Below are 24,647 nucleotides of genomic sequence, written 5' to 3'. Positions count from 1 at the left end.
TCTAAATATTATAAATGCATGTTTTGTCAACTGTATTTGTACTTATGTATTGCAGATGAGGATATGTGAAAACTAATAGATCTAGTTTTAAAAGTTAGCTCAAAGCTAACTATTAATAACTGAAACAGTTTGAATGGTTATCAAAAAGTACTGTAATGCAATAGATGAAAATCCAAAGAAATGGATTAACCTCAGATAATTTAGCTTAAACAAATAAAAGCTAAAAGTAATGGTTAAATTAGTAACTAAAGGTAACAGAAGAAACAATTTATGAAAGTAACTGATAGTTGAAAAAGGCTAAAATTAATAAATTGTTGAAATGTGCAACTTATGCTGCTCTGATTTAAAACATCCAGTTTAAAATCCCTTTAGTTGAACCCATTTGTAACAGGAGCGGTGGTGTTGATGAAGGGGTGCTGGAGTTCATCTGTGGGGGGTTGTCAGGCTGTGTCAGACCAAGATGGGAACCACTGATCCACAGAAATGAGTTCTTCAGATATTTAGTGTGCACATTACAGTTTAAGCTTTAAAATTGATTTAACTATGTTTCGTGCTGCAATTCCCAAAAACCAACAGCTTGATTTCTCCCTGTTTATCTGTTGCTTTTCTTTTTCATCCCTCTCTCACCTAATTCCCTTCAGAACCCTGTTATCTTTGCTTTTCCTTTCATCAGTCTTCCTGCTGTTTTCTCTGCCTTTCTTTATCTTGGCTTTGTTGGCTTCATTTCTTTTTTGTCCCTCTGCTCTGTCATTTTCCCTTTTTTATCATTCCATCCTGCTTCTCTCCTCTTTGTCATTTTCATCTTTTACCCCCTCCATCTCTTTTAGCGCTGCAGCAAAATAAGGCAGACGTTGTTTTGCGTGATGGGAAAGTGAAATATCATTACCCATCTGATTGTCATTTGGATGTTTTAAAATTTTTTACCAGTTTTTTTTTTTTTTCCTTTTGGTGAAAAAGCTTTTGGTTGCCAGTGCTTCCACAAACACACAATGGATTGTTTTAATTTTGCTCAACTTTCGCTTCATTCATTTGAGACAAGCTTGATAAAAGAGATGGATAGATGCCTTGCAGTGTTTCCATTAATGGAGAGAGCATTCATCACACTGCATGTCTAGCTTTTATATTGGGAGGCTATAATGAATGAGAGTGAATCTGAGTAATGCCTTGTATTGGTGGTAATAGATGGGTTTTGTTGCACTCGTCAAGGCTTGTTTGTGAAGCCCCTTTTGAAAACATTGACAATAGAAAAGCATTTAGCCCTGCAATAACAAAAGAGCCACTGTGAATCATTTCTAGGAGCTGTTATTATTAGCACCCGTTTCTTCATAGGAACAACGCAGGCATTACAATATAGAAAAGGTAAAACACACGGGGACTTTTACATCTCTTTTATGCTGTGAATGACGTGGAGATTTCCTATAGGGATTCTTTAAAATTCCACTGCCATCTCACATGAAACCATGTGTGAGATTGCCTTGTTATCACTGATCTCAGACCTATATTTTCCCATCTCTGCTCTCCTCTCCTCTCATCTCCCCTCTCTTGCTCTTTGGAGCTCAGACCGTGTGGAGACGTATGATGAATATGGCTTTCCAAAAGCACCCATGCTGGGGTCCTGTTTTTTTTTTAAGGCCCAATCACCTTAGCACACACTTACGAGCATACGTATGTGCACACGTACAGTATAACCACTATGCTACTGCAAGAGTTTGGTGCCATCAGTATAAATGAACTGTGATGTTGCACCCCACTGTGCGGCCCACCTCAAGACTTAAAAAGTCTTGCGTAATGACTTCCAACTTCAAAAGTGAAATTGGATGCCTCTGTGTGCTGAGTCATCTGCTGTGTTTTTTTCGAGCTCCGACACACCTCTGCTATCCAATTTTCGATCTTCTTCCTTTTTCCTCTTTCAGCTGCAGAGGTGCTCCACTACCGTGCAAACGCTGCCTGCCATATGATTTAAAAAGTTGAAGATGATTACCACATGTAACATGGAAGAATGTGTTTCCATGTGGCTGTACTGTATGTATGTCCTCATTGCTGCAGGACTGGGTCCTTTCAGCACCACGGACAGCACTTTACATGTCACCCAGTGTTTTTCCTCCAAAAACGTAGAAAAGCATTTCTGTCCCTGTGGCCATGCTGTTCAGAACAATGTTCTCTCATTATATTCATCTTCAATCTGGAATTTAAAAAACATTAATAACAATATTATATTATATATAATTTTTGCACAAAAAGAGAAGAGAAGCCTTCAACGCCTGATACATGTTCTGCCTTTTACTCACAATTTTAAATTTAATTTGCTAGCAACAACTCAGTTTGCTGTGCATTTTAAAACAAGACAAGATGTTCTTTTCATTAGCTGTTAGTTGCACAAAACCATACATATTAATATTTTGTATTCACCTCTCTGCTGTTTATCATATCATTAAGCACAAACTGTTCAGCAGCATTGTTCGTTTTAATTTGACAGCGGAGCTTGTCAGTAATGTGTTACCTGTTGTGTCTGGCTCCCTGGTTGTCCCTTCATCCTGATTTCACCCGGCACCCTCTGCTGCCGAAGAGCCTGCTTAGGAAGGATTAGATATTGTTTCCCTGACACCCAGGCCTCCCATCCCAACCCTCTGATTGGCAGACATAATCCCCCCATTCACTAAACCTTCGTTACCCTGTCTCTGGAATACGCCACGGTCCACTGCCTCCCCCTAGAAACGGGAGGGCTTGATAAGGGCCTGCTGGCTGCATTGCATTAAGCTGCGAAAATATGAATTTGGAATGAAATCGATTCAGGGCATCGTTTGAATAGAATGGGATGCAATTCAGAGTGGATGTATCAAGTACATGGAGATGTAATATTGGTTGGGGAGGTGGAATGCTGTCAGGCTGGCAAGCAGAGAGTACTTGTAGAGGGTGACAAGAGCATAGTGGTGACAGGCTCTGTCAAGTGGCCATAATGGCATGCTGTCATTTTCTTGGGAAGACAGCAGTATGTGTCTACGTTGGCGATGCACAGTAACACCCATGCAAATGTGTGTGTGTTGCCTGCTATCAGAATTGACATTAACTAGGCTATTTATTTATTTTTATTTTTTTGCATGCAGAAAATTCACACAGAGATGGTTCAAAGTGTAACAACACACTTTCAGTATTTCAGAAATATCACTTCATGTCATTAATGGGTTCGAATAGAACACATTGTGCTTTCTTGTTCTCTCATTATACAGCTGCATTAATCAAAAGAATTGTTTTTTCTGTTCTCTGTGTGGCTTTTAGGACCTCACTAGCATATTCAGTACCACGTCTAATTATAAACTTTGATTTCTATCATCTGTAGGGTTTGTTTAATTCTCATATACTCACCTAGTCGTGTTAATTATGTGGTGGACAGGGGGTCAACATGGGAAAAAATTTCATGCTGTAGTGAAGACACACTACAATGGGCCTGTGTAGCTGAAGGCTGGTCAGAGTGCTAATGGAGACCAGCCAAGACCAATAAAATATCTAACAAACAGGTAGTGTTAATGTTGTGGCTGATTGGTGTACATCTCTAAATACCCTTACTATGCATGAAGGCAACATGTAGTAGACATTTTTTGTAGATTAAAAATAGGAATGATATATATATTCTGCAAAAACTTGGATTTCCCTTTTGTCAGACAGGAGTGAGTAAATGGGATGCAACAATGGAGTGTCACTGTCTGCTCAACCTACCTATAGTGCCTTAATATGGGATAAAAACCCAGCACATCTGGGTGTCCATTTCATTGTATTAGCCAGCTGATCCCTGACATCAGTTTATGAGTTTGTAATCTTCTGCCTCACACAATAGCAGATTAAACCATTTAACCCCATCGGGAATGGAGCCATGATACAGGAGAGAAAGGGAAACATGGCTCTACACCGAAAAAGATTTGTCTTGCCAGCTATAGCCTCTGAGCTCCATAAGACTTGCCCTGGTTTGGGAGAATATGCACATACACACACGCGTAGGCCCCTATCCCTCCCCCTTCTCTTTTTCCATCTTTGTCTCTCTGGCGAATTCAATTTTGTCTTCTCCAAGCAGTGGCTTAAATGCAGACAATCTTATCAGTGGCTGTGCAAGCAGTGAGGGACGTGATTGAAACACCCCTGAAGTATTTCCAATGCAGACGAACCTTTCAGGAGTCTTAATTGTGTGTGTTTTTCTTTTCTCTCAGTCAAACACACATGCACAAACACACAAAGACGCATATATTACTCCACCTTCCTCACCTAGATCTTCAGCCGCCAACTCCTCACCTAGTTATTATGCTATACAGCCGCTTAGGACAATAATGCTCCATGACACCTGATCATAGCTTTAAAGGAGAGGTGCCTTGTCAAAGGTTTGGTTTATTTATTGCTTTGCTTATATTGATAAAATATAATAAAAAACATTTTTAAATTATTTTTTTTAAATTGACTATCTAGAGCCTGGTATATAAAGTAAGGGTAAACAATTTTATGTTTCTTGTTCCATCAATTAAATGTTTCTTGAAAGCCGCTGAAATTTCAGACAAATTCTCTTTTATTTTGCAAGGATTCTGCTTGATGTTTGAAATGTTGGCTAAGTTGATGTCTGTTTTCATCTAGTCATATATGGAGGACCACTTGAAGAACAAGAACCGTCTGGAGCGTGAGTGGGAGGCTCTGTGCTCCTACCAGGCAGAGCCGAGCACCTGCAGTGTGGGGCAGGGCGAGCAAAACTCCAAGAGGAACCGCTCCGATGCTGTGGTTGTATGTGAGTATCGACTTGGTTTGAAATTTCTTTTTGATCATGTTCACCAAAGGCATAGGACATGCTATTAAGTGATTACATTATCATATGTGCTTAAAGGTTATATTAGAAAAAAAAATCAGTTTATAGCTAGTTTCAAATAACAACAGTGGCTCTGCCCGGCTCTTTGTTTGGTTTAGGGAAATTTAAAATCACAGTAAAACAGCCAGTCCTGTGCTAGACCGTCTTACATTTGTCAAATTCATCAGTTATACTTCATCTTAAAACCGTTTCCTCTTGTAGCAGTAGACATTATTTGGCTCCCGATGATGGTGGTGGAGAGTGCTGTCTAACATATCAGCTTAAAGAATTTCATTCATTCATTGACCCCTCACGCCCCATAGATGGGAGCATCGTCATCCTGGAGGAGACTGCTGCCATTAATGTTTAACCACAGGACAAAGGTGATCACTCAGAATATAACCATAGTGATGAACACTGATCCTTTCCTCTAAAGTGGCAAGTAGACCCAAACTACGTGAGCAAACTGCCCTCCACGTCCTAACAGAGACAATATATCCCCTCACTGTAGGGGTCAAGCACTTAGGCCTGTATCATTCTCCTTTCAAGAATATGGTGAAAGATGACTCATCTGATATGACACCTTTCCCATATTTCTGTAGACCAGTCATTTGTGACAGGCTGTTCTTTCTGACGCAGCCTGATCACATCCTGCATTGACATTCTCAGTCACCTGAGGAAGAGTTGCTCTCCTGTGATTCTTTACATATTGCACTAATGCATAAGCATCATGATTATCGAACTGTTGCTAACAACCTTAATTTCTAAACCAATTTAGCGATTTCTTTGACACAGAATCAACTATGGGAGCCCAGAATCAACTGGGCCTGCTCAGCCTTTTTATACATGCTGCAGAGCATTTTTGAATGTTAATTGCTGTTAATTATTTTGTAATTTCTGTTTACTTAAATTTGTCGGCCATCAGTAGCTTTCATGAGTGGATTTGGATTTTTATTGAATTTTAAATGTAAATATGCAACTTTTTGTAATCTGCTATGAAATAAGACAAAACAACTAATGTTTACAACTTCAAAAAGTCATTACCAAACTGTAAAGAAAATTGGGCAAAGGGATTCCATCAACAATTATCTAACTGTTTGCAACTCCTATTAAATATTAATGTCACAATAAAATTAACACACCTTCAAATTTTAGGGTGTTCCCACAGGGTACTGGTCCAGCCCCAATTCCGGTAGCTTTATACCTACCACCTACCATACCTACCTTTATTTTAAATAGAATCAGCTTTAAAATAAAAAAGATAGTGTTCTTAACCAGTCTCTGCATTAGCAAAGGTTTCTTTGCAATCAACAAAATCTGACAAGATATGAAAAGTGTTTTGTTTTTTTCTATGTGAACTCTAGAAACAGTCATTCATGTCACTCATTTTAATAATTTTAGTTAAATCTGCTCCTGTTGTCATTGCGCATGGAAGAAAAGAAAAGAGAACAGAAAGTTTGGGCAGCATAGCAACAGTAACTCAGGGGGTGGGGCTCAGTCAAAATACAGTGATGTCACATGATGACAAGCACCAATCGTGATGCAGCCACATTTGAATTTGGTGACAGTTGATGCGTTGCTTGGATACTGTCAGCCATATTTGATCCAACCAGATACAGTTCTGAGGAAGAGGAGCATTTCATTGCTAAACTCTTCATAAATGATACATAAAGCAGCTTTTTAAACTTTTGTTTCTGCCTTTTTTCTACTTCAAATAATTTTCCCATTGAATAAAAGACAATGCTTTGAAGTCACTTAAAGCAAATGTATTTAAGAATCCTACTGAAGTGAGTTCACGTTGACTTGAAACAGATTAAGTGAATCTTGCAAAAGCCTCACTTGCTTAATAAAAGGGGGATTTTAAGACTCACAACTTAAAGGCTTCTGAAAATAAAATATTTTATCATTATTTCACTTGGAACATTTCTTATTGAAGGTGGAGCAGTTGAGTACTTCAGAATAGTAAGTGTGTGTATGATGAAATTCTGATGAAACTGCAGTCCCTAGCCTTTTCAGTTTCATATTCTTCTGTTTGCTGCTCCAAATGCTGCTGTTATTGTGTGGGGAGGAGAAACAGTGAAATAGTGTGTTGATGAATTATGCATTTCTATTACAGATGATCATTCCAGGATCACCTTGAAAGCGGAAAATAACCACAGCAACTCAGATTACATCAATGCCAGCCCAATTGTGAGTATTGTTTATTCATTATGGTGCTCTGTCATGGTTAATATCTGTTGTTTCTGAAGCCTTTTTTGTCCCAGAAACACCTGTTGTGGTTGTAAGTTTTTCAAAGGACTTGTCATCAATCCAAGTGCATTGATCTTTTTTTTTACTCTGTTCTCCATGCTAGGATCCTCAGTGAATTCAGTGTGTCTTGTGGAATCACATTATTACTTTCAGTGCTTTCAAAATGGCCGCTCCCTGGAGATATCACTTTTTTTTTTCATCTGCACTAAAAAGAATAATACATTATTTTTTACTAAACAAATGCATCCTCCACAAATCCAGAAAGACCTCAGTGTTGGAGAGGGCTATGGTTGTTTTTTTGTTTGGTATGTTCCCCCCAAAACATTGCCAGTCATAATTTCCCCTGAGGCTGCTGAAAAGGGATTCCATCAAAAGGAACAGGAAACTATGCATTTCAAATACAGTGCCAAAATTTCTGAGGAGATAGATGAGGGGGCACACACAGCTGCACTAAAAGCCTATTACTCTTCAGAATCAAACAATGGAAAATTTTAGGTGCTCTATTTATTCGTTTTTTTTCTCTAATGGCATGTTCATAGAGGTTTTTAGCTTATTTAAATAGTGCTGTAGTGTGACATTTGCCATCTTATGAAATAATAACATAATAATCAATCAAGGAAAGAGCAAAATATCACATTGGTGCGTTAGAAAACCTTCTAAAGTAAAGCTATCACCAGACTGTTTTGGTGCAGTTAAAAAAAAAAGAACATACAAATGGATGTTGAAGATGGGTGAAGTAATGGCGGATGCAGTTGTGTGTGGATGAAAAGACAGTAATTACACCACAAAAGGGACCCCTGGCTGATAATTATGTCTGTCAGAGCAGCTTCTTCTTCCTCATTAGCTGCAGGGGCAGTGGCCCACATGTAAATAATCTGTCGCTACTTTCTGAGAATCCGGGGTCAGAGAGGCAGAGAGGAGGGGCAGCTGAGCCCCTGCAAAAGCACAAGGTGACAGAGAGACAACGAAAAGCTCTGATAATGGTTAATGCTTGACCACAAGTAATGCAACCGCTCCCACATGTGCTGCATCATTAGTGTGAGGAATGGTTCAAAGGAATGCAAAGCCACACAAATTGTGGTCAAAGCCTGGTTGTCTCGCCTGGCCATTTTTTAAAAAGTCAAACACGCTGTGGCTTTTTCATGTCCCACCTGTTCTGCCTGTTTTTTTTGCTTGCAAACTATCCAGGATGAGCTCGAGCAGGCCTTTAGCTCCTGAGCTCTCTGTCTTACATAAACACAGGATCAAGGTGCTACAGCGAAGGTGTTGAGAGTTGAGACGCTTCTCTGGGAACAGATATTTGAGTGAGCTATTTTCATACAAGCTATTTTACTTCAAACCAAAGAAGACTTTTTTTGCCTTTTTTGTTGTAGTCTATCTTCCCACAATGGCAAGGGCAGGACAGCCGAAATGCAGGACTACTCTTTCATGTTTGAGCTTTAGTATTCATGCAGGGGCGTCAGCAGGAGCTACAACATGTCTGTGTCCTTGAGATTGGCTAAACAGAGTGGCAGTACTAGCATTCGGCACCACCCTTTCATTTCTGTGGGGGAGATTTTTTTTTAAACTCGTGTGAGGAATTTTAACCAGGAAGGATGAAAAGACAATTTGAACAACACAGTTAATTGAATCATTGGATGATGAACACGTTTCCTGTATTTATGTGCCGTTTTTTAAGAAATGTTCAGTAGAAATGTCAGATTTTTTTAAGCGTTACCTCTTCACCCCACTGATCAAAGATGAACATCAATCCTGGCAGATTGAAAGATACCAGATTAATATAGAGTTAAAGTTAAAGTTTAAATCTGAAATAATCATATGTAATATGAAATCTGAATCTGTGTAATCTGATTAATTAACTATGACCAAATATCCAAATTAAAATAAAATGCAGTACTAAAATGAAAGTTTTCAAAATTGTCATTTTAGGAACACTAGTTTGTTTCTACTCTACTTTACTTGTAATAACATCAACATTTTAATCCACCATAATGGAAATAAATTAAAAACATACATGCGATACATAAAGGATAAATATTTTTTAATGAATATTTTAAAGACTAATGTTGTTCAATATTCAGCCCAATTAATGTTGTTGAGGTTATTAAACATGAGACAGGACAAGTATTATAAAAAAAATGTTCCATTGTTAGTTGTTGTAAGCTCCATAAGCTGAATAATAAAAAAATACCAAATTTTAAAAATCTAATTATGTGTTGTTCATCATTGTTTCATAAGTTCATAAGAATGAAAAAAGCCTTTAACCCTCACTTAGTCACTGTCTTCACAATTATAGAGGGGTTGAATTATAGAATCCATTGTGGATGACACTCAATGGCCCTTTTATTTTATACATAAACAGCATTTTCCTCATGTAAGACCATATTTGGTAGACCTAGCATAAACATATTCAATGAATCATTATTTACAAAAATACAACAGTGTTTGGACGTGTCATCTATCATACTGTACCAACGTACCCGCCCATTTCTCCTGCAAAATCTATCATGTTTTCACTGATGCAACTCATACTCGAGGGTGTACATAAAAAGTTGTTCAATAAAACGTAATCATTGATTTTTGCAGGAGCCAACACCTACTCAGTCAAGTCTCAATCACAACCCTCAAATCAAGTCCCCCTGTGCCTTTATGTCCTACGTTAACATTCTGGGCCCTCTTGTCAACCGCCCACAGGCTTTAAAGTCCCACCACAGTATCATGTTTCATAAAGAAACATGTCAAACAGGGAAAAAAAATAGTATCTGAAAACCATTTCATGAGGCTATTTCATGGGGTAGTAGAGAATACTGTACATGAGTTACCAAAGGCAGAGAAAAACATTTCTAAATGATGACATAATGAATTGGCATGCAGAGTTATGACGTGTTTATTAGATATGTCACTGCAGTAAAATAAGAACACATTTAAGTGTTAAAAGGCTGCGGGAGATTTTCGAGGAGACTGTCTGTCTGCATAGAAAATGTATGAATATTAGTTGGCTTTGGCAAATCCAAGGTCTCTTCAGTCTGGATATGCAAACATAATATTTAAAGAGACAGATTTAAAAAATATTTTCACAATCGCAAGGAGAAAAAAAAATCCTTTACATACATGTTCAACATCCAGTGTGGCCTGCATGATATTCACAGTTTAGCAGCAGTAGCTGGTAGTAGTAGTTTAGATTACTTCAATCAGTGCAATTACAGTCACATCTTGAGAACAGAAGGGAAATGACAAGAAGAAAGGAATCAAGTAGCATCTGAATGAACTAATGAATGGCTGATAGAGAATGAGATATACAGTAGAGAACAGAAAATGAAAGTGTTTTTCCCCAAAGATGCAGATCCCCTTTCCCTCTTACATCCAGATGGAAGCTTTGAAGCAACTCATTCATCTGCCAGTCCCAGCCCAAACACTGGCTCACACTATGTTCCCTCTCTCCCAGATGGACCATGACCCTCGCAACCCTACTTACATTGCCTCGCAGGGCCCACTTCCTTCCACCGTGGCCGACTTCTGGCAGGTAAAACTTATCTTCATGCACTGTCCTTTTTTCATCTTTTAGTGTTTTATTTCGACAGCGCTGAGGGGTTGGGAGAACCACAGCAGAGATGCTCTGGGTCTGGTGTGTGTTTGATGTCTTATTCTTGGTCCATGAAAGTAAGAACTCCTCAGTGTTTGGTGTTTCAGCAATAGCAGAACTTCTCAAAGTAAGATCAGTGAAGTAATGCATTCCTAGATTGTTCCAATCCTGTATTATCATTAAATTTGAATCACACAGCTAAACATGCAATTTTCCTAAAAATGTATACCAAGGGCACTTAACAACAGTTACAGCTGTTCTGGTGCTATTTCCAGATATCTCTAAGGCTTTTCTAATCATGAAAAGTATTCTATCTACCGCACAAGAAATATATTTTAATCCTCTACTTAACTTGTGACTGTATTTCCTAATCAGGGTGAGCCAAGATGGAATACATGACCTTGCATTGTTTGTAAATTGAAAGGAAAATATCAACTAACTCTTCATCCCTGATTGCTGCAATTTCTGCAATTTCTGCAAAAATTGTTCTCCTTCCCTGAGTCATAAGCTGGTAAAATATGAACACAGAGGCACAATAGACATATTTTTTGATCCAGTCTAATTTAAACTTTCGGGAAATGGCAATAATGCAAAAGTATAATAAATAAATGTGCATAGCTTCATTTAGAATCAGAGAAAAACACTCACAACTCCAGTACCTGCTTGGGAATCGTATTTTGTTTGTTTTCTTTGGTATATAGCACATTAATAGGAACGCTGCAAACAAGAAGTAGTAATAACCAATTTCTCTTCATGTTATTGTTTACAATTTGCCACAATGTAAACAAGAAGTGTCCATAAGCAGAAGCCTGAAGTTGTATTCAACAGTGTAACTCACAGAAACCATACCAACATATTTTCTGATTATATCTTCCAAAGCATATGGGAACTGTAGTTGTTATTGGACAAATAATAATTGTGGGTTTTTAGGAAAATTGGATGCTTAGCACTGCACCTCAAATGTAACGATAAAACATTTGAGCCACAAACGCTACAAGTAGCGGTGATATTACTGCATCAATAACACTGTGTCACCAGCAAAATATGTATCAGTTACTGCAGCTTTTAGTCATATACACACCCCCAGGTGTCTATGTCTAAAATTATTTATAACAATGCTGATATTTGTTCATATTTGCATTTTCCATGATGCTATTTGATTTTCTTTCCTTGACCTTAAATGTCAGACGAAGCTGCCATCAGTCACGGGATACAGGCTATTGTAAAACATGTGGACTTGTGTGGAGGTATGTCTTAAATGATGCATAGTCGCTAAATGACATTCCTATGCGCTAAGAGACAGCACTGTCGTAGTTAGTGGACCCATCACCTCCATATGGTAAGTAACTCCACTTGCCGTGACCAGGAAGTAGCAGTGTGAAACATAAATCCTGGCAGACCAGCTGGCCCCTCACTCTGCATCATGTACTGAATAGATACTCATTTTGCATCATTATCATAGTGTTAACTTTGTTTTCGCACAGACGCTGGAGTCTGTTTGTGACCAAGGATAGAACCAGCAAGTTCAGTTTAGCTCAGTTTCATTCTGTACACCAGATGCAATACAATCTAACTTTTGTTGTAACATAAAATTCAAACGGGCTCGAACGTTGTCCTTGATAATGAAAAAGACAGTTTTTATCAGAAGCTCTTCTCTAAAAGATGCACCTTAATTGACTATATACCTTTATTGATTACAGCTCAAATAAGAATGAATGGTGCCCTGTTTCGTATGTCTAATTTGTGAATTTCCAAGTGCCTCAGATGAAACAGCTGATAGTTATTCCATCATCAGCTTGGTAATTTGTTTGTTTGTCTGCCAGTTTGTTTTTTCTGTGCCAGGTGAATGAATGCATTATCTAATGAACTGGGATATTTAGCCATGAACTCTAAATCTTTCCCAATTAAGGGAGAAAATAATGGAAAATTAGATGCTGATTGAATGACACGGTGAACATCATGGAAATGCATAGTAGCCATTCATTATTCAGTATGGTTAACTTTGGATTGTAACAGGAAAGAAAAACTCTTTCCCTTTATTAAAAGTAAACAAACAGGAGAAGCACTGGCATTCTCATGCAAATGGAGCATGCAGGAGGCAAATCTGGTTGCTCCGTCCTATCTAATCCACACCGGCCCCAGGCAGCGCTCTGAAAGCCTGTTCTACTCTAATCCTCCACTCCTTCATCTTGCCCTCCTCCATTTGCCTCTGTTCCCTCCATCTCTGGTTGTTACCTTAACTCTTTCCTGCATCCTTCTCCCTAGAATTCAATGCAAAAAAGCCAATCAGCACAAGTGCACAACCTTCATTCAGGTTTATTTGTATCTTACCTTCTTCTATACAAATGGTGTACAGTGTAGTAGGATTATGTTTTTGGTGGAGACTGGAGAATTTAAAAACACAGACAACAGGCTCTTTAGTAGAAGAAGTTGGACAAGAAGAACAAGCTTATTTTCGTCACTACCTACAAATATTTGCCAAACTTTACAAGACTAATTGGATAATATTGCCTCACATTATCACCTTGCCTAATCTCATCACATCCTGGCACAGTTGGCACACTCGGCACAGTTGGCGTGTAATGTGTCCACTGGGCTGGATCACAGAAGCTTGTGATTAGTGTATAGTCAGGGCCATTGTGTTTTTATAGCAATCATAAAACCCGCGTTTCCTCCTCATTTTCCTAATGGCTGCCATGGGCCTGTATTTTTTTTTCCAAGGAAACATTAGAAAGTGATAAGAGGAAATGGAGCAACAGCGCAGTGGATGTTGTGATCTCGCTCAGACAACTGAGAGGGGGGGACACATGATGCACCCTCCTGCTGCTCGACTCAATATTTATCATTTGTCGCACGCGGAGAGGTGACATTTATTCATACTTCCTGGACCAAGATTAAGAAATCAATTTCACTCTTATACAAGGCTGCCATGCAATGTTAATGTGCAATATGCTGCTCCTAGTGGCACAGTTCAGCTGCATATCACAGCTGTTGTAATGTCATCCAGATGCTTATGAAAGTTTTTTCCTCGAGATTTGACTGAGCAATTTCTGACGTCTCCCTTCCACTGTGTAGATGGTTTGGGAGAGTGGCTGCGTTGTCATCGTCATGTTAACCCCACTTTCTGAAAATGGAGTGAAGCAGTGTCACCACTATTGGCCTGATGAGGGATCTGATGTCTACCACGTGTACGAGGTATGTCAGGCGGAAGTTTTGAAGCTTGAATCTTCAGTCAGTGCACCCACATTTCTAAAGCGTTTTCATTTCACCACTGGTGCAAAAAGTTTTATGTGCTCAGGTTTTCATAAATTTACTTCTACCCCAATGAAATGCAGATATTGTCTTCATCAGACTGCAAAATTACATTTAAATACATTTCAAAATCAATTACTTATAGATCTGTGAACAGTTTAAATAGTCCCTGTGAAAGGAAGTGTCCTTGCTTTTGAGCTTTTACATTCCATTTCACTTTGTGCAAAACACACCAATGTATTAAATGCCAAATGTTTGTGGAGTAGTCTAAAAATCTCAGAAAGACCCAAACTGCTGGTATAAATATTACCACAGGTAGAGGTGAAGAGGACAAAACATACAGTCATGCTCCCATAAGGGGCTGTCCAAATATTAATATGAAAAATAAAAACTTTTAGTACAACTCATCTCAACAAGGCCACATACTGTACAGTTTGCAGTTCTGTATGACAAATGACTTTAAGAGTAGGTGCTTCCCGAGAGCTGGTTATATTATAATCAAAACTATATTATCTCCATGGCTAGAAACCGAAAGAAAATATGTTTTTTTATTTTCTATTTTATTTATTATTTTATTTTTTTACATAATTTGGGTGAAAAAAATGTAAAGGATTATTTTGTTTTGGTCAACTGGGGTAGCAAAGCAACCTCTTCCTCTCAAATTGTTGCATTGTATTTTTTTATCTTCAGGTCAACTTGGTGTCTGAGCACATCTGGTGTGAGGACTTTCTGGTGAGAAGCTTCTACCTGAAGCACCTGCAGACCAACGAGACCCGCACTGTCACACAATTTCACTTCCTGTCCTGGATGGACCGTGGGATCCCCGCCTTAGCCAGGACGCTTTTAGACTTCCGCAGGTAGAGTGGAGATCCTGCCGGTTGGCCTCAAACACTGCAGCTGAGCAGATTTCAGACAAATGTCTACCTTTACCTTCAGTCTGAGCTTAATCACCTTCCCTCATATTCTGTATTCTGTAAGCACCTCTCTGGTCCGTTTCCCTTTTGCCTCTCTGCCTTTTGGTGTCCTACAGAATGGTTGTTCTAATAAGCACTGTGTTTCTGTACTATCCCTTTCATCCTGGGCCTATTTCCCTCACCTCCCTTCAGCACATGTGATGCAGTAAATTAACAGCCCTGCACTGCCTGGCTTGGCTTGGGAAGAAAATAAATGAAAGAAAAAAAAACACCTAATTCAAACACCCAATTAAATGAGAGCTGTCTCACTAAAAACATGGGAGAGAGGGAACACTAGTGACTAAATAACCTCCCTATATTCTCCATATAATGTGTTCTGGCAGAGGAGCAGCGATAGTTTCTCTGGAAAAACCCGAAGGTGATAGTTTATGCATCTGATTTGTGGTTGGAAGTGTGTACCTCCAGTTTGTACTGCAGAAGGAAGGAAAAAAAGAGGATAAGCAGTGTTGCCATGTCATTAAACTATATAAAGCTCTCAGTCATAAGTTAAATGCAGTTATATTTATTTATGATATTGATGTGCAGGTTTGAGCTGTGTTTTGGTACCATACATACTCTCCCCCTTTGCTGTTGAGAACTCCCTAATGACTAGGTTGGCTCGATGTAACTCCATTAATGATGCTGTAGGTTATTGGAAATCTAAAGCTCTCTGATTACATAATTCAGAGGTCTCAGATGCACATGATGTACTGTACACTCACGGTTTTGGCCAACTTGGTATTTTGCGGTTGCCAGTGTCATTTTTGTGATGTTGCAGCTAGTAATATGAGCCCAGTTGCATAGTCACAAAAGTGATCATTGGAAACTGTGTCTCCTCAGCCAGGCCTGTGCACAAACTGTCTTTCTCTCCTTCCTGACTCTCTGTCTCCCTCCTCTTCCTCTTACTGCTCCTTCCTCTGGCTTGCATGGGACCTCCAACAATATCTATATGGTCTATACCTGAGGATTGATTTTACAGTTATATGTGCAATAAAAGTCTTACAATGTAAGATATAGATTTAATGTTATTTAGTGTAAATAAAATAAAAAGAATAAGCAGTGAATTATTGAAATCATATAGTAGTGTATTCTTGCAGTTTTTTTGTTTGTTTTATGTAGATTTTAATGACAATATATGGCAAAAATAATGATAAATATTAATTTAAATATTAGCAATTGAAAAAAACTATACACATAAGATGTAATACGGATAGGATGAGAAATCCAGAAATGTATTTTTCATTTAGCCATTGAAAGGTGGAAAAACTGGGAATATGGAAAGACGTGGAAGCTCTGGGTTTAGTCAGTTTCCATGGCAACAGCGGGGTGTGAAAGGCTTGTTGGCCTTCACCGTGCCTGTGGTGTAGAACAGTCATAATTGGCTGGGGTTAATGCGTTGGTGGTCGGCAATCACAACATCACACCGACACATCCATCACCCACATGTCACAATAATGCTGTCTGAAATGATGCTCAATTTATTTACGTGGTGCGACACGGATTTCTCTCTCTATCCTCAAATTAAAATGATTGATTGACAGGAGGGAGCATCTCTTGGGATTCTGTTTGTTCCTGTGATTATTGCAGCCATTAATTTCCTCCAGACCACAACACAGAAGTCCCTCATGAGTCACATTAGTTTTAATTGTCACTCTTGTAAGAAAAAAATGTTTTAACTTGTTCTAGAGTATAATTTAGCAGCGTGTGTTTTCTAAGCAGCTTGCCATCAAGCTAACAATAACATCCAGTTTTCTCTTTTTTTTTTATTTCAGAAAGGTTAACAAGTGCTACCGGGGTCGATCTTGCCCGATAATTGTTCACTGCAGGCAAGTGTAACTATTTGAACCTTGTGACAGTGGCTGTCCTGCTGAATTGGGATAGAGAGTGTTTGCTGTAGCCTGTGTGTTTGAGGGGAGAGGCTGTTTATTTAAACCTGCTCAGTCCATTTACTTTATCGGGGTCCACTGGAGCCGCTGTTTATTCCACTGACTGTGTCCGTGTGGAAATAGTGTGGCACAGCGACACTCAGCCAAAGACACTTCCATTTCCCATTTGGTTGAATTAGTTGAACTGGCCTTGATTGCTTTGTATTAAACACCAGGTATCTGTCTGACCACTTTTAATAGTCACATCCTGTTAAGTCATCCATGGGGCCAGGCAGCCCGCTCTCTCTCTCTGAGGGAGCTGTGCAGACTGAGTGTCTAGCAGTGGATTAATGAAGCAGTAGTGCTCAGGCCGCTCTCCTGTTTTATTGGCCTTGCCTTTATTAGAGAGATGTGCACGCCTTGTTTGCAATTAACATGCAGAGCCGTTGAATGGCCAGCGGGCACAAAGGGAGGCTTTTCATAAGACTATCTCTGGAGTAATGGAAAAGCAAGGCTCTCCAAAAGCAGTTCTCGAACCGCCCCTGGCCTCTCAACCTCTCCTCTGCTCCTGAGGTGCATGCATTTAAAAGCCTTTGTCCTCAGTGTGCCTCACAAACCGTTCCACTCTCTCCAATAGCCGAGCAAGTCTCAAGACCACACATGCACTTGTGTGCAAAGGTTTAGCATAATCACATTTATTGGAACATCACATATTCAGATCTGCTCAGGTATTTTGATTAGAATATTAAGGATTAGTATTGATTTGTGCTAATTAAGTATTCTATTTTATCTGCAGTAAGGTTGTAAGCAGATGGAGCAATGTGGATCTGAATGTCTAAACTAAATAGTGTTTAAATATACTCCACAGTGTCCCAACAGATGCAGATGTAAATGAGCAGTTTGTTTCCTTATAAGTAAAACACTGAGATTAAAGCATCTACCAGCTCTGCCACTTTATAATGATCTGTGTCTCTCTCTTGACTCTCCGCAGTGATGGAGCTGGCAGGAGTGGGACTTACATTCTGATTGACATGGTCCTCAATAGGATGGCTAAAGGTAACGATCAATGACTTCCCTTTCGCTCTCCCCCTCTTTTGCTTATGTTGAAGTGTTGCTGTGGCAACGGTAAAGCCTCTCATTTTCCGCAGAGGGTCTTGGGGATGCATTAGAGGGTGACTTTTCTGAGACCTCGAAAGGCAGAAAGACAGAGGCAGACATGGAGGCAGCTGCTAGGAGTGGTTGAGAGCAGAACAAAGAGACAACAGATAAAAGGAAAATGGAAGGCAAACCTACACACATTAGTAGTTTTCTATTTAAGCCACCATCACACCATATTGACCTGCATCACATCTGCAGCATAGATTTAGACAGCACATACATGGAAATGACTACATTCAAATGTTGCTCCAGTGGCTGGAATCAATATTTAGCATTTAATGGTAACAATGTGTTTATATTATTGTATTTGATTGTCGATTTATTCCTAACAAACCCTATAGTTTTCGCCCTATTCACCTATTTTCTCCCTATTGACTTAAGTGTAAGCCCAACTGTCTGAGATCACAAGGATGATAAAACGCTGTACATCCAAGTGCTACACTTAATTTGCTGCTATTTTTAGTTGATTTCATCAATATCTATCCATTCTGAGATTGAATATGATTCGGATGTGGCCACATTAGCATGTAATGTGAATGAAGTCACAACACGGTCAAGTGGGACTGCAGCTGGTCTCAAATCAGAGTAACTTGGTAACATGGAGGGACTGTGGAGAAATAAAAATACAAATACATCTAAGTTGATATGATGAGGCCTTTGTGGTATAGGTGTATCAAAACTGGTATCACAAGACAAGAATGGTTTAAAAAGAACATTTGTTTCTAAATTTTAGGATCTGTTCCCTCAAGTTGGGAGGAAATTGTTTGCATGAGTAAACTTTTTTTGTTGTTGTTGAGAAAAACATACTTCTTGAATTCTTTTGTAATATCCAAGTTATGGACATCTATTGTTGCATAGACTTGGTTCTTTCAGAGGCAGCCTTACCTCATCTTTAAGCTCTCCGTAGCCGTAACCCCTTACCTTTTGCCCTTGGACCTGTGCCTTTTATGCGCACACTTTCTGCATCCCCTAGCTCTGAGAAAAACCCACATCAGAGCAGGTTATGTGGACGGGCACCCCTGGGGCAGTCCTTCCCATCACTGCCTGTGCAAGAGTTCATGTAATTCAGTAACAAATGCTCTGTTGTCCGTGGTGATGAAAGGTGCCACTCGGTGTCTCTTTTTAACCTTTTGTTTTCTGCTCCAAACCTGAATGTATAAAATGAACATAATCTCACTCTCCAAAGCTTTTTTTTTTTTATTTGCTTGGAAAGCCTCTCTTCAGCTTAACTTTGGAATCCAACCCTTCTGAGACATGAAAGTCTTGTTGGAGCACTAGAGTACCCTGAGTACTAAGTCCAGTTGCATTAAATCCCCTTTTTTCTCTTACTCCCTCAAACACACACTCACACACACACACATTTACACTCTTGCTCTATCTCTCTGGATTCCTTTCTCTGCCTCACTCTCAAAAACATCTTCAAAGTTCAGAGGCTCGTCTCTCTTCTCTCCCGTGTACATCCAATGAGCTTTGGTGTGCTTCTTGAAATCCATAAATCTGAAAGGGGAATAATATTTCCAGATTAACAACAGCCCAAGCAGACACATCTCAATAGCAGCTGATCACTGTTGAAGGCGAGCAACTGTTGCACGGGTTAATCATTGGTAGGGCCGCTGCAAAGGCAATAAATAATTTTAATTAGAATGGGTTACACATGCATGAACACAATGTCAGATAATGTTGTATCAAAAAGCTCTTAGTAGACTTTATAGTTGGACATAATCTAAACCAATTTTCAAACAAAATTGTAGCAGAGAAGGAGGTGCTTAGTATTTTTTGATCACATTAATGCACATTTCCAAAACCTCAAAAAATATCCTCTCACATATTTTAAGGAGAAACAGCCTGTGGCTCTCGTCCAAGTCTTTCGAAGGATGAATGTAATAATTTTCAATCGCTGCACTGTTCCAAAGGGAGCCCAGTGTAAAGAGAGATTGACAGATGTGAGCTGGATTACTCCGCTGCTTTGAACTCAGTCCAATTCTCGGTCTGTTGCAGGTGCAAAGGAGATTGATATTGCCGCTACCCTGGAGCACTTGAGAGACCAGAGAGCTGGCATGGTCCAGACAAAGGTAAGGTCCCCGGCTTTGAGTTAGAGAGGTGGGGGAGAGGGGAACTGGGAGGGAGGAGGGGCGGCAGTCATTCAAACAGACGATTGTCTACTTCATGTGCACAGATCAGGGGAAACGATGTGGTAATTTATAACTGGTTCAGGATTACAACATTTTCTAGGTAGATAACAAGTCAGTGTTCCACATTCTTCACAAGACTCATTCCAAGAACCTTTTATATATGCATTTATTTTCAGTCAGAATGTCTTTGAGCCTAATGTGATGTCTTCAAATGTCCTGTTCTGTCCTTCTTTAGAAAACAAGCTGGGGTTGAAACAATAAAATCATCATATATGGATAATATTCTTTAGGATTCATTTTATTTCGGTTTCATCTTCGTAAATGTTTGCTGTCTAATCCTGTAGTTTTCATAGTTTTGTTTTGTTTTTTCTGCTCCATGCTGCTGCAGTTTATGTCTCAGCAGGGGAATCCGCCTCACACCATTTTAGAAAATAGTTTAGGGTGTGTACAAATCATTTCCTCTCGCCCACTAATGAAAATTTTAAGTAGTAAGTTTCTTTTTTCTCTTGTAAATGGAAGAAATAATAATATAATAATAATAATAATATTAATAATAATAATAATAATAATGATGATGATGATGATAAAGCCAAACCTCATGCAGTGGTGGGTGATAGCTACTTGCTAACAGACTCCACTGTTTCTAGATGGTTCATTAATGCTGTCTTTACAGCCCTGTTCTGTTCAGTGGAGACAAGCTTTTTAAACACTCCTTTTTTTGTGAAATTATATTGTAATATTGTTGATTCTACTTTCCTTCATGCTGGGTATACACAGAAATTAGATTGTAATGAGCTATGAAATTTAAAGGGTTTATTTTGTGATGTTGCCTTTTTTTTCACAAAGACATTTTATTTATCCGCTATTTCGAGTTACTCCTTTTGACAGACATCAACATGCAGTAATTACAGCATGTGTAACCATTTTTTTTCTTGCTTACTAACCATACAGGCCTGATCTGTCGTGCAGAGACTGATCTCCCCCCAGTGGTGTGAGTGTGAATAGCACAGAATGAACGAAACCTGATTTTAAAAGTATTTTATCTCACACTGGACTTTAAACCCAACTCGGGACAGCAGTCTATTCTGTCTGTACATGTACATACATATTTTAAGGCTGCATCACAACATCAGAACAGACATAAAAATAGAAAACACTCCAGATAATCTTCACTGCAAAGAGAAATGCATGGCCACCAGTGACTGCTCTGTATTGATTTAGCCTATCCTCAGGCCAGACTACGGCAGCCTGTGTGTTGACACATCTAAAGACTGTTCCCTCCAAACTCCTACGTACCTTTTCTCTGTGAAAGGACCCCTTGGCCTGGAGCCTGGGGAGAGGAGAGGAATTTAAAAACACCAGGTCTACGGGGCAACCATCAATCAGCCCCTTTTGTGCTCCTCAGGGAAAACTATGAGTCAGATTCACAAACAAATGCGCACACACACGCACACGCACACACACACACACACACACACACACACACACACACACACACATGCAATCACAGTGTTGAGAGACAGCTTGACTCAAAAGCTCCATTTTAAGACACACCTGGGTGGATCGATGGCAGAGCTGGGTATGCGTGCACTCAGAGTTGAAAGCTCAGAGAGTGGTTCACCTTCACCTCAAGTCTGTGTCCGCACGTATCCTTTTGCAGGGTCAGGAGAAATGGCAGAAAAAGACGAGGCAGCACTTGCCAATCATTTTGCAATGGTAGTCCTGAGCCGTTACGTTTGTATACACTAAAACCTTCTCCTCCCTTCCCTGCCTCTTCTCTCCCTGCATCCTTTCCTATACCACCTCCACCTCCTCCTCCACAGGAGCAGTTTGAGTTTGCGCTGACAGCCGTGGCAGAGGAGGTGAACGCCATCCTGAAAGCGCTTCCTCAGTGAAGGCATCACACACTCCCTCCCCACCTTCTTCTCGCTCGCTGAACACTGGTTTCCTCTGCCCACTCAAGACTGACATCTCTCTCTACCCTTCTTTCTCCTCGCTCTGTTTCTCCCTCCTCTGTCTCTGCCTCCTCTTCACCTCTATATATACTGTATACTTATGAATGTCGTGCCAGATATCTCACCTGGATCCATATTCACAAACTTTAACTCAGAGTACGAGTGTTGATCTGGGATCTGTGTTCGGGAGTGTGTCTGAACAAGTGGCGCCGATTGGATGCAATGTTAGATCAGCGCTCCTACTGTGAGAGCTCTTGTTGATATGAAACCTGGTCTTCTATAAATGTTATGGTGTTCCTGAACATACTGCTCTAGTGCCACTGATGAGATGTTTACGTGATGTGGATTTTTGTTCCAAAATCTACTGTTAAAAACTGGTGCAGCTATTTAAAAAAATATTATTGGCACATTTAGAAAAACTACAGTAGGACTGAAAACAGCTCAAATAATTGCTTTCAGTCCATAAAATGTTAGTTGAAAAATGGCATTTGCGTTATCTCTGAGGTCACATTATGCTCTTTATTATACTTATTTTGGCTGACTAACACTAACAAACCTTAAGATTTTCAATTTACTGGTAAATGTGACCAGAAGAACAGCAAATGGTCATATTTCCAGAACTGGAACCAAAAGATATTTGGCATTTTTCCTTTGAAACTTTATTTTAGTTGTCAAAAAAAGCTGCAGACTGCCCAATCAATTAATTGACTAATCATCACGGCTCCCAACTATAGTATTTTTAGATTAATTATATGTAAAGTAAGTTCAGTACTTGCCTGTAAAAAACACAATGTTGTACAGAATATATCCCCTAAATGCACTGATGCATTGGATACATGTAGCGTTTTGGAAATAAACTCACATTTCTCTTCCTCTGTGATCTGACTCAACTACATACACTCAGCATCACATGCTTACATGTTGATGTGTGTGTACTGTTGTATTTTGGGTCACTCTCGCTCATAACCTAAAAAGTCCCACGCATCATGATTCTTGCAACATATCAGGTGTTTTTTATTCATTGTTCAATTGATTTCACATTTTATACCATGATTATTACATAACAATTTTTGTTATTAATAAATGTGCAATATAACAACTGAGATACTTGTGCTTCTATTTAGAAATATTGTCATTCTAGATCAGTAGTAACTGTAGGACGTATTCAAGCAGAACATATATTTAGATTGTTGCTAAATATGTTTGTCCATTCATCCCTGGTACTGTATATTGTGATATTATGTGCAACATAACAGATTATTCCCTCTATGTATAGACTATGAATGACTTCCTATTTAGTGCTATCAGAAATATATACTGAGAGACTCAATGAGAACTATATATATATTTTGTGTGAAAAGTAACATTCAGATTGATAATAAATCAGAACAGATTATACTGATCCGCTGTCCAGTGTTTTAATGCTATTTCAGATACACTCACTCACACACAGGAGGCAGAAAGCTGCTCTTAAAATGTACGTGATTCAATAGTAGCCTCAGTAAAGTCACAAAGAAAAAGCTGTATCACGCTCCCTGAGGGCTTGTATGTGGGAGAGATTCGCAGGTTTGTACAGATGAAATGTTTGGTTCAGCAGCTCTGTCAGGAGAAAGTGCCTGGGATTTGAAATGAAATCACTCATGTATTTCAGCCACAATATTACAGAGCAGAGAAAAGCACAGTAACTCTGAAAGTTGAGAGTCCAATTCGATCAGTTTTTACTGAAGGATTTGATGGTCAGGACATTTGGATCAGGCAATATTACTAAAAATGCTGATAATTACATATGTACAGTCGTGCATTTTCTCAAATTCTAAACTGTCTGATATTGAAAATTAGATTTCACATGAAATGGTACAGTTGGCATCTTAAATGTAAGTGTTTGTGACATAGGACTTATCACATTACCTCAGCAGACGTTTGATTGATTTACATAATTTCACCAGGACAATCCACCTGGTATTAATATTTATATTTAGGGAATCATACGTGGGGTGTCATACTCCTTCAGTTTTTGAAAATGAGGATTTGGACAGCTACTAATAATAGAGATTTACATTGGAAGGCTGGTTCTCTATCAAGCACCACAGACATGATATGGCATGTATATTTCAGAACTGGAATCTCCCTGGTTAAAAATATCCATCCGTCACCTGTATCACTTATCTCCCTATAGGGGGAGAAGCAGGGAAGAGCCTGGACAGGTTGCCAGTCTACCACAGCCCGCTTTAACTTGAATATCTAAAATTGCATTTTAAATAGTTGAAATTACAATGTGAATAGTTAAATTATAAGTCACAATATCTATTGTATTCTGACTAGTAAGAATGACAATTCAAGATCTCTGCTATTACATTTTGACTAGTCTCACTTTTGGAGATAGTGTATGAAAAGACATCACTGATGCTGTTTTAACATTATTAGACCGACAGAATAGACATTACAGATATCTGCCATGTCCCTATGACTTGTCAAAACTGTAATTTAGCATATCTGTAATTGCATGATGACTGACAAGAGTGATTTTACTGTACTTGAAAGGAAAAAACTGATGTAGCATAACTGCAATATGATTTTCGCTTTTCCAAAATGTGAATTTCATTATTACTAGTGAAATTTGAACTCAAAATATATTTCAATTCAATCGCCATGTTAATTATCTGTTTGGGTCCCTCAAATA

At 39.0% G+C, this 24,647-nt stretch overlaps 1 protein-coding gene across 3 annotated transcripts in view; it reads left to right on the top strand.

The window, feature by feature from the left end:
• The window catches only part of ptprn2 (protein tyrosine phosphatase receptor type N2), a 118,649-nt gene extending 95,280 nt beyond the window's left edge, over nt 1-23,369 (top strand). For 2 of the 3 annotated variants that reach the window (XM_067486574.1, XM_067486572.1), the window contains 9 exons: nt 4,615-4,762; nt 6,936-7,009; nt 10,515-10,592; nt 13,728-13,847; nt 14,595-14,761; nt 16,630-16,683; nt 17,714-17,778; nt 19,879-19,952; nt 21,836-23,369. In XM_067486574.1, coding sequence (XP_067342675.1) covers nt 4,615-4,762; nt 6,936-7,009; nt 10,515-10,592; nt 13,728-13,847; nt 14,595-14,761; nt 16,630-16,683; nt 17,714-17,778; nt 19,879-19,952; nt 21,836-21,907 — 852 coding nt within the window. In that variant the 3' untranslated portion in view covers nt 21,908-23,369. The remainder of the gene's footprint in view (nt 1-4,614; nt 4,763-6,935; nt 7,010-10,514; nt 10,593-13,727; nt 13,848-14,594; nt 14,762-16,629; nt 16,684-17,713; nt 17,779-19,878; nt 19,953-21,835) is intronic. The other variant, XM_067486573.1, reaches the window with a different exon arrangement.
• The last annotated feature ends 1,278 nt before the right edge of the window (nt 23,370-24,647 follow it).

The sequence above is a fragment of the Channa argus genome, chromosome 19 (assembly GCF_033026475.1).
Source record: "Channa argus isolate prfri chromosome 19, Channa argus male v1.0, whole genome shotgun sequence".
Taxonomy (NCBI): Eukaryota; Metazoa; Chordata; class Actinopteri; order Anabantiformes; family Channidae; genus Channa; species Channa argus.
This window is presented reverse-complemented; position numbering and strand designations above follow the sequence as displayed.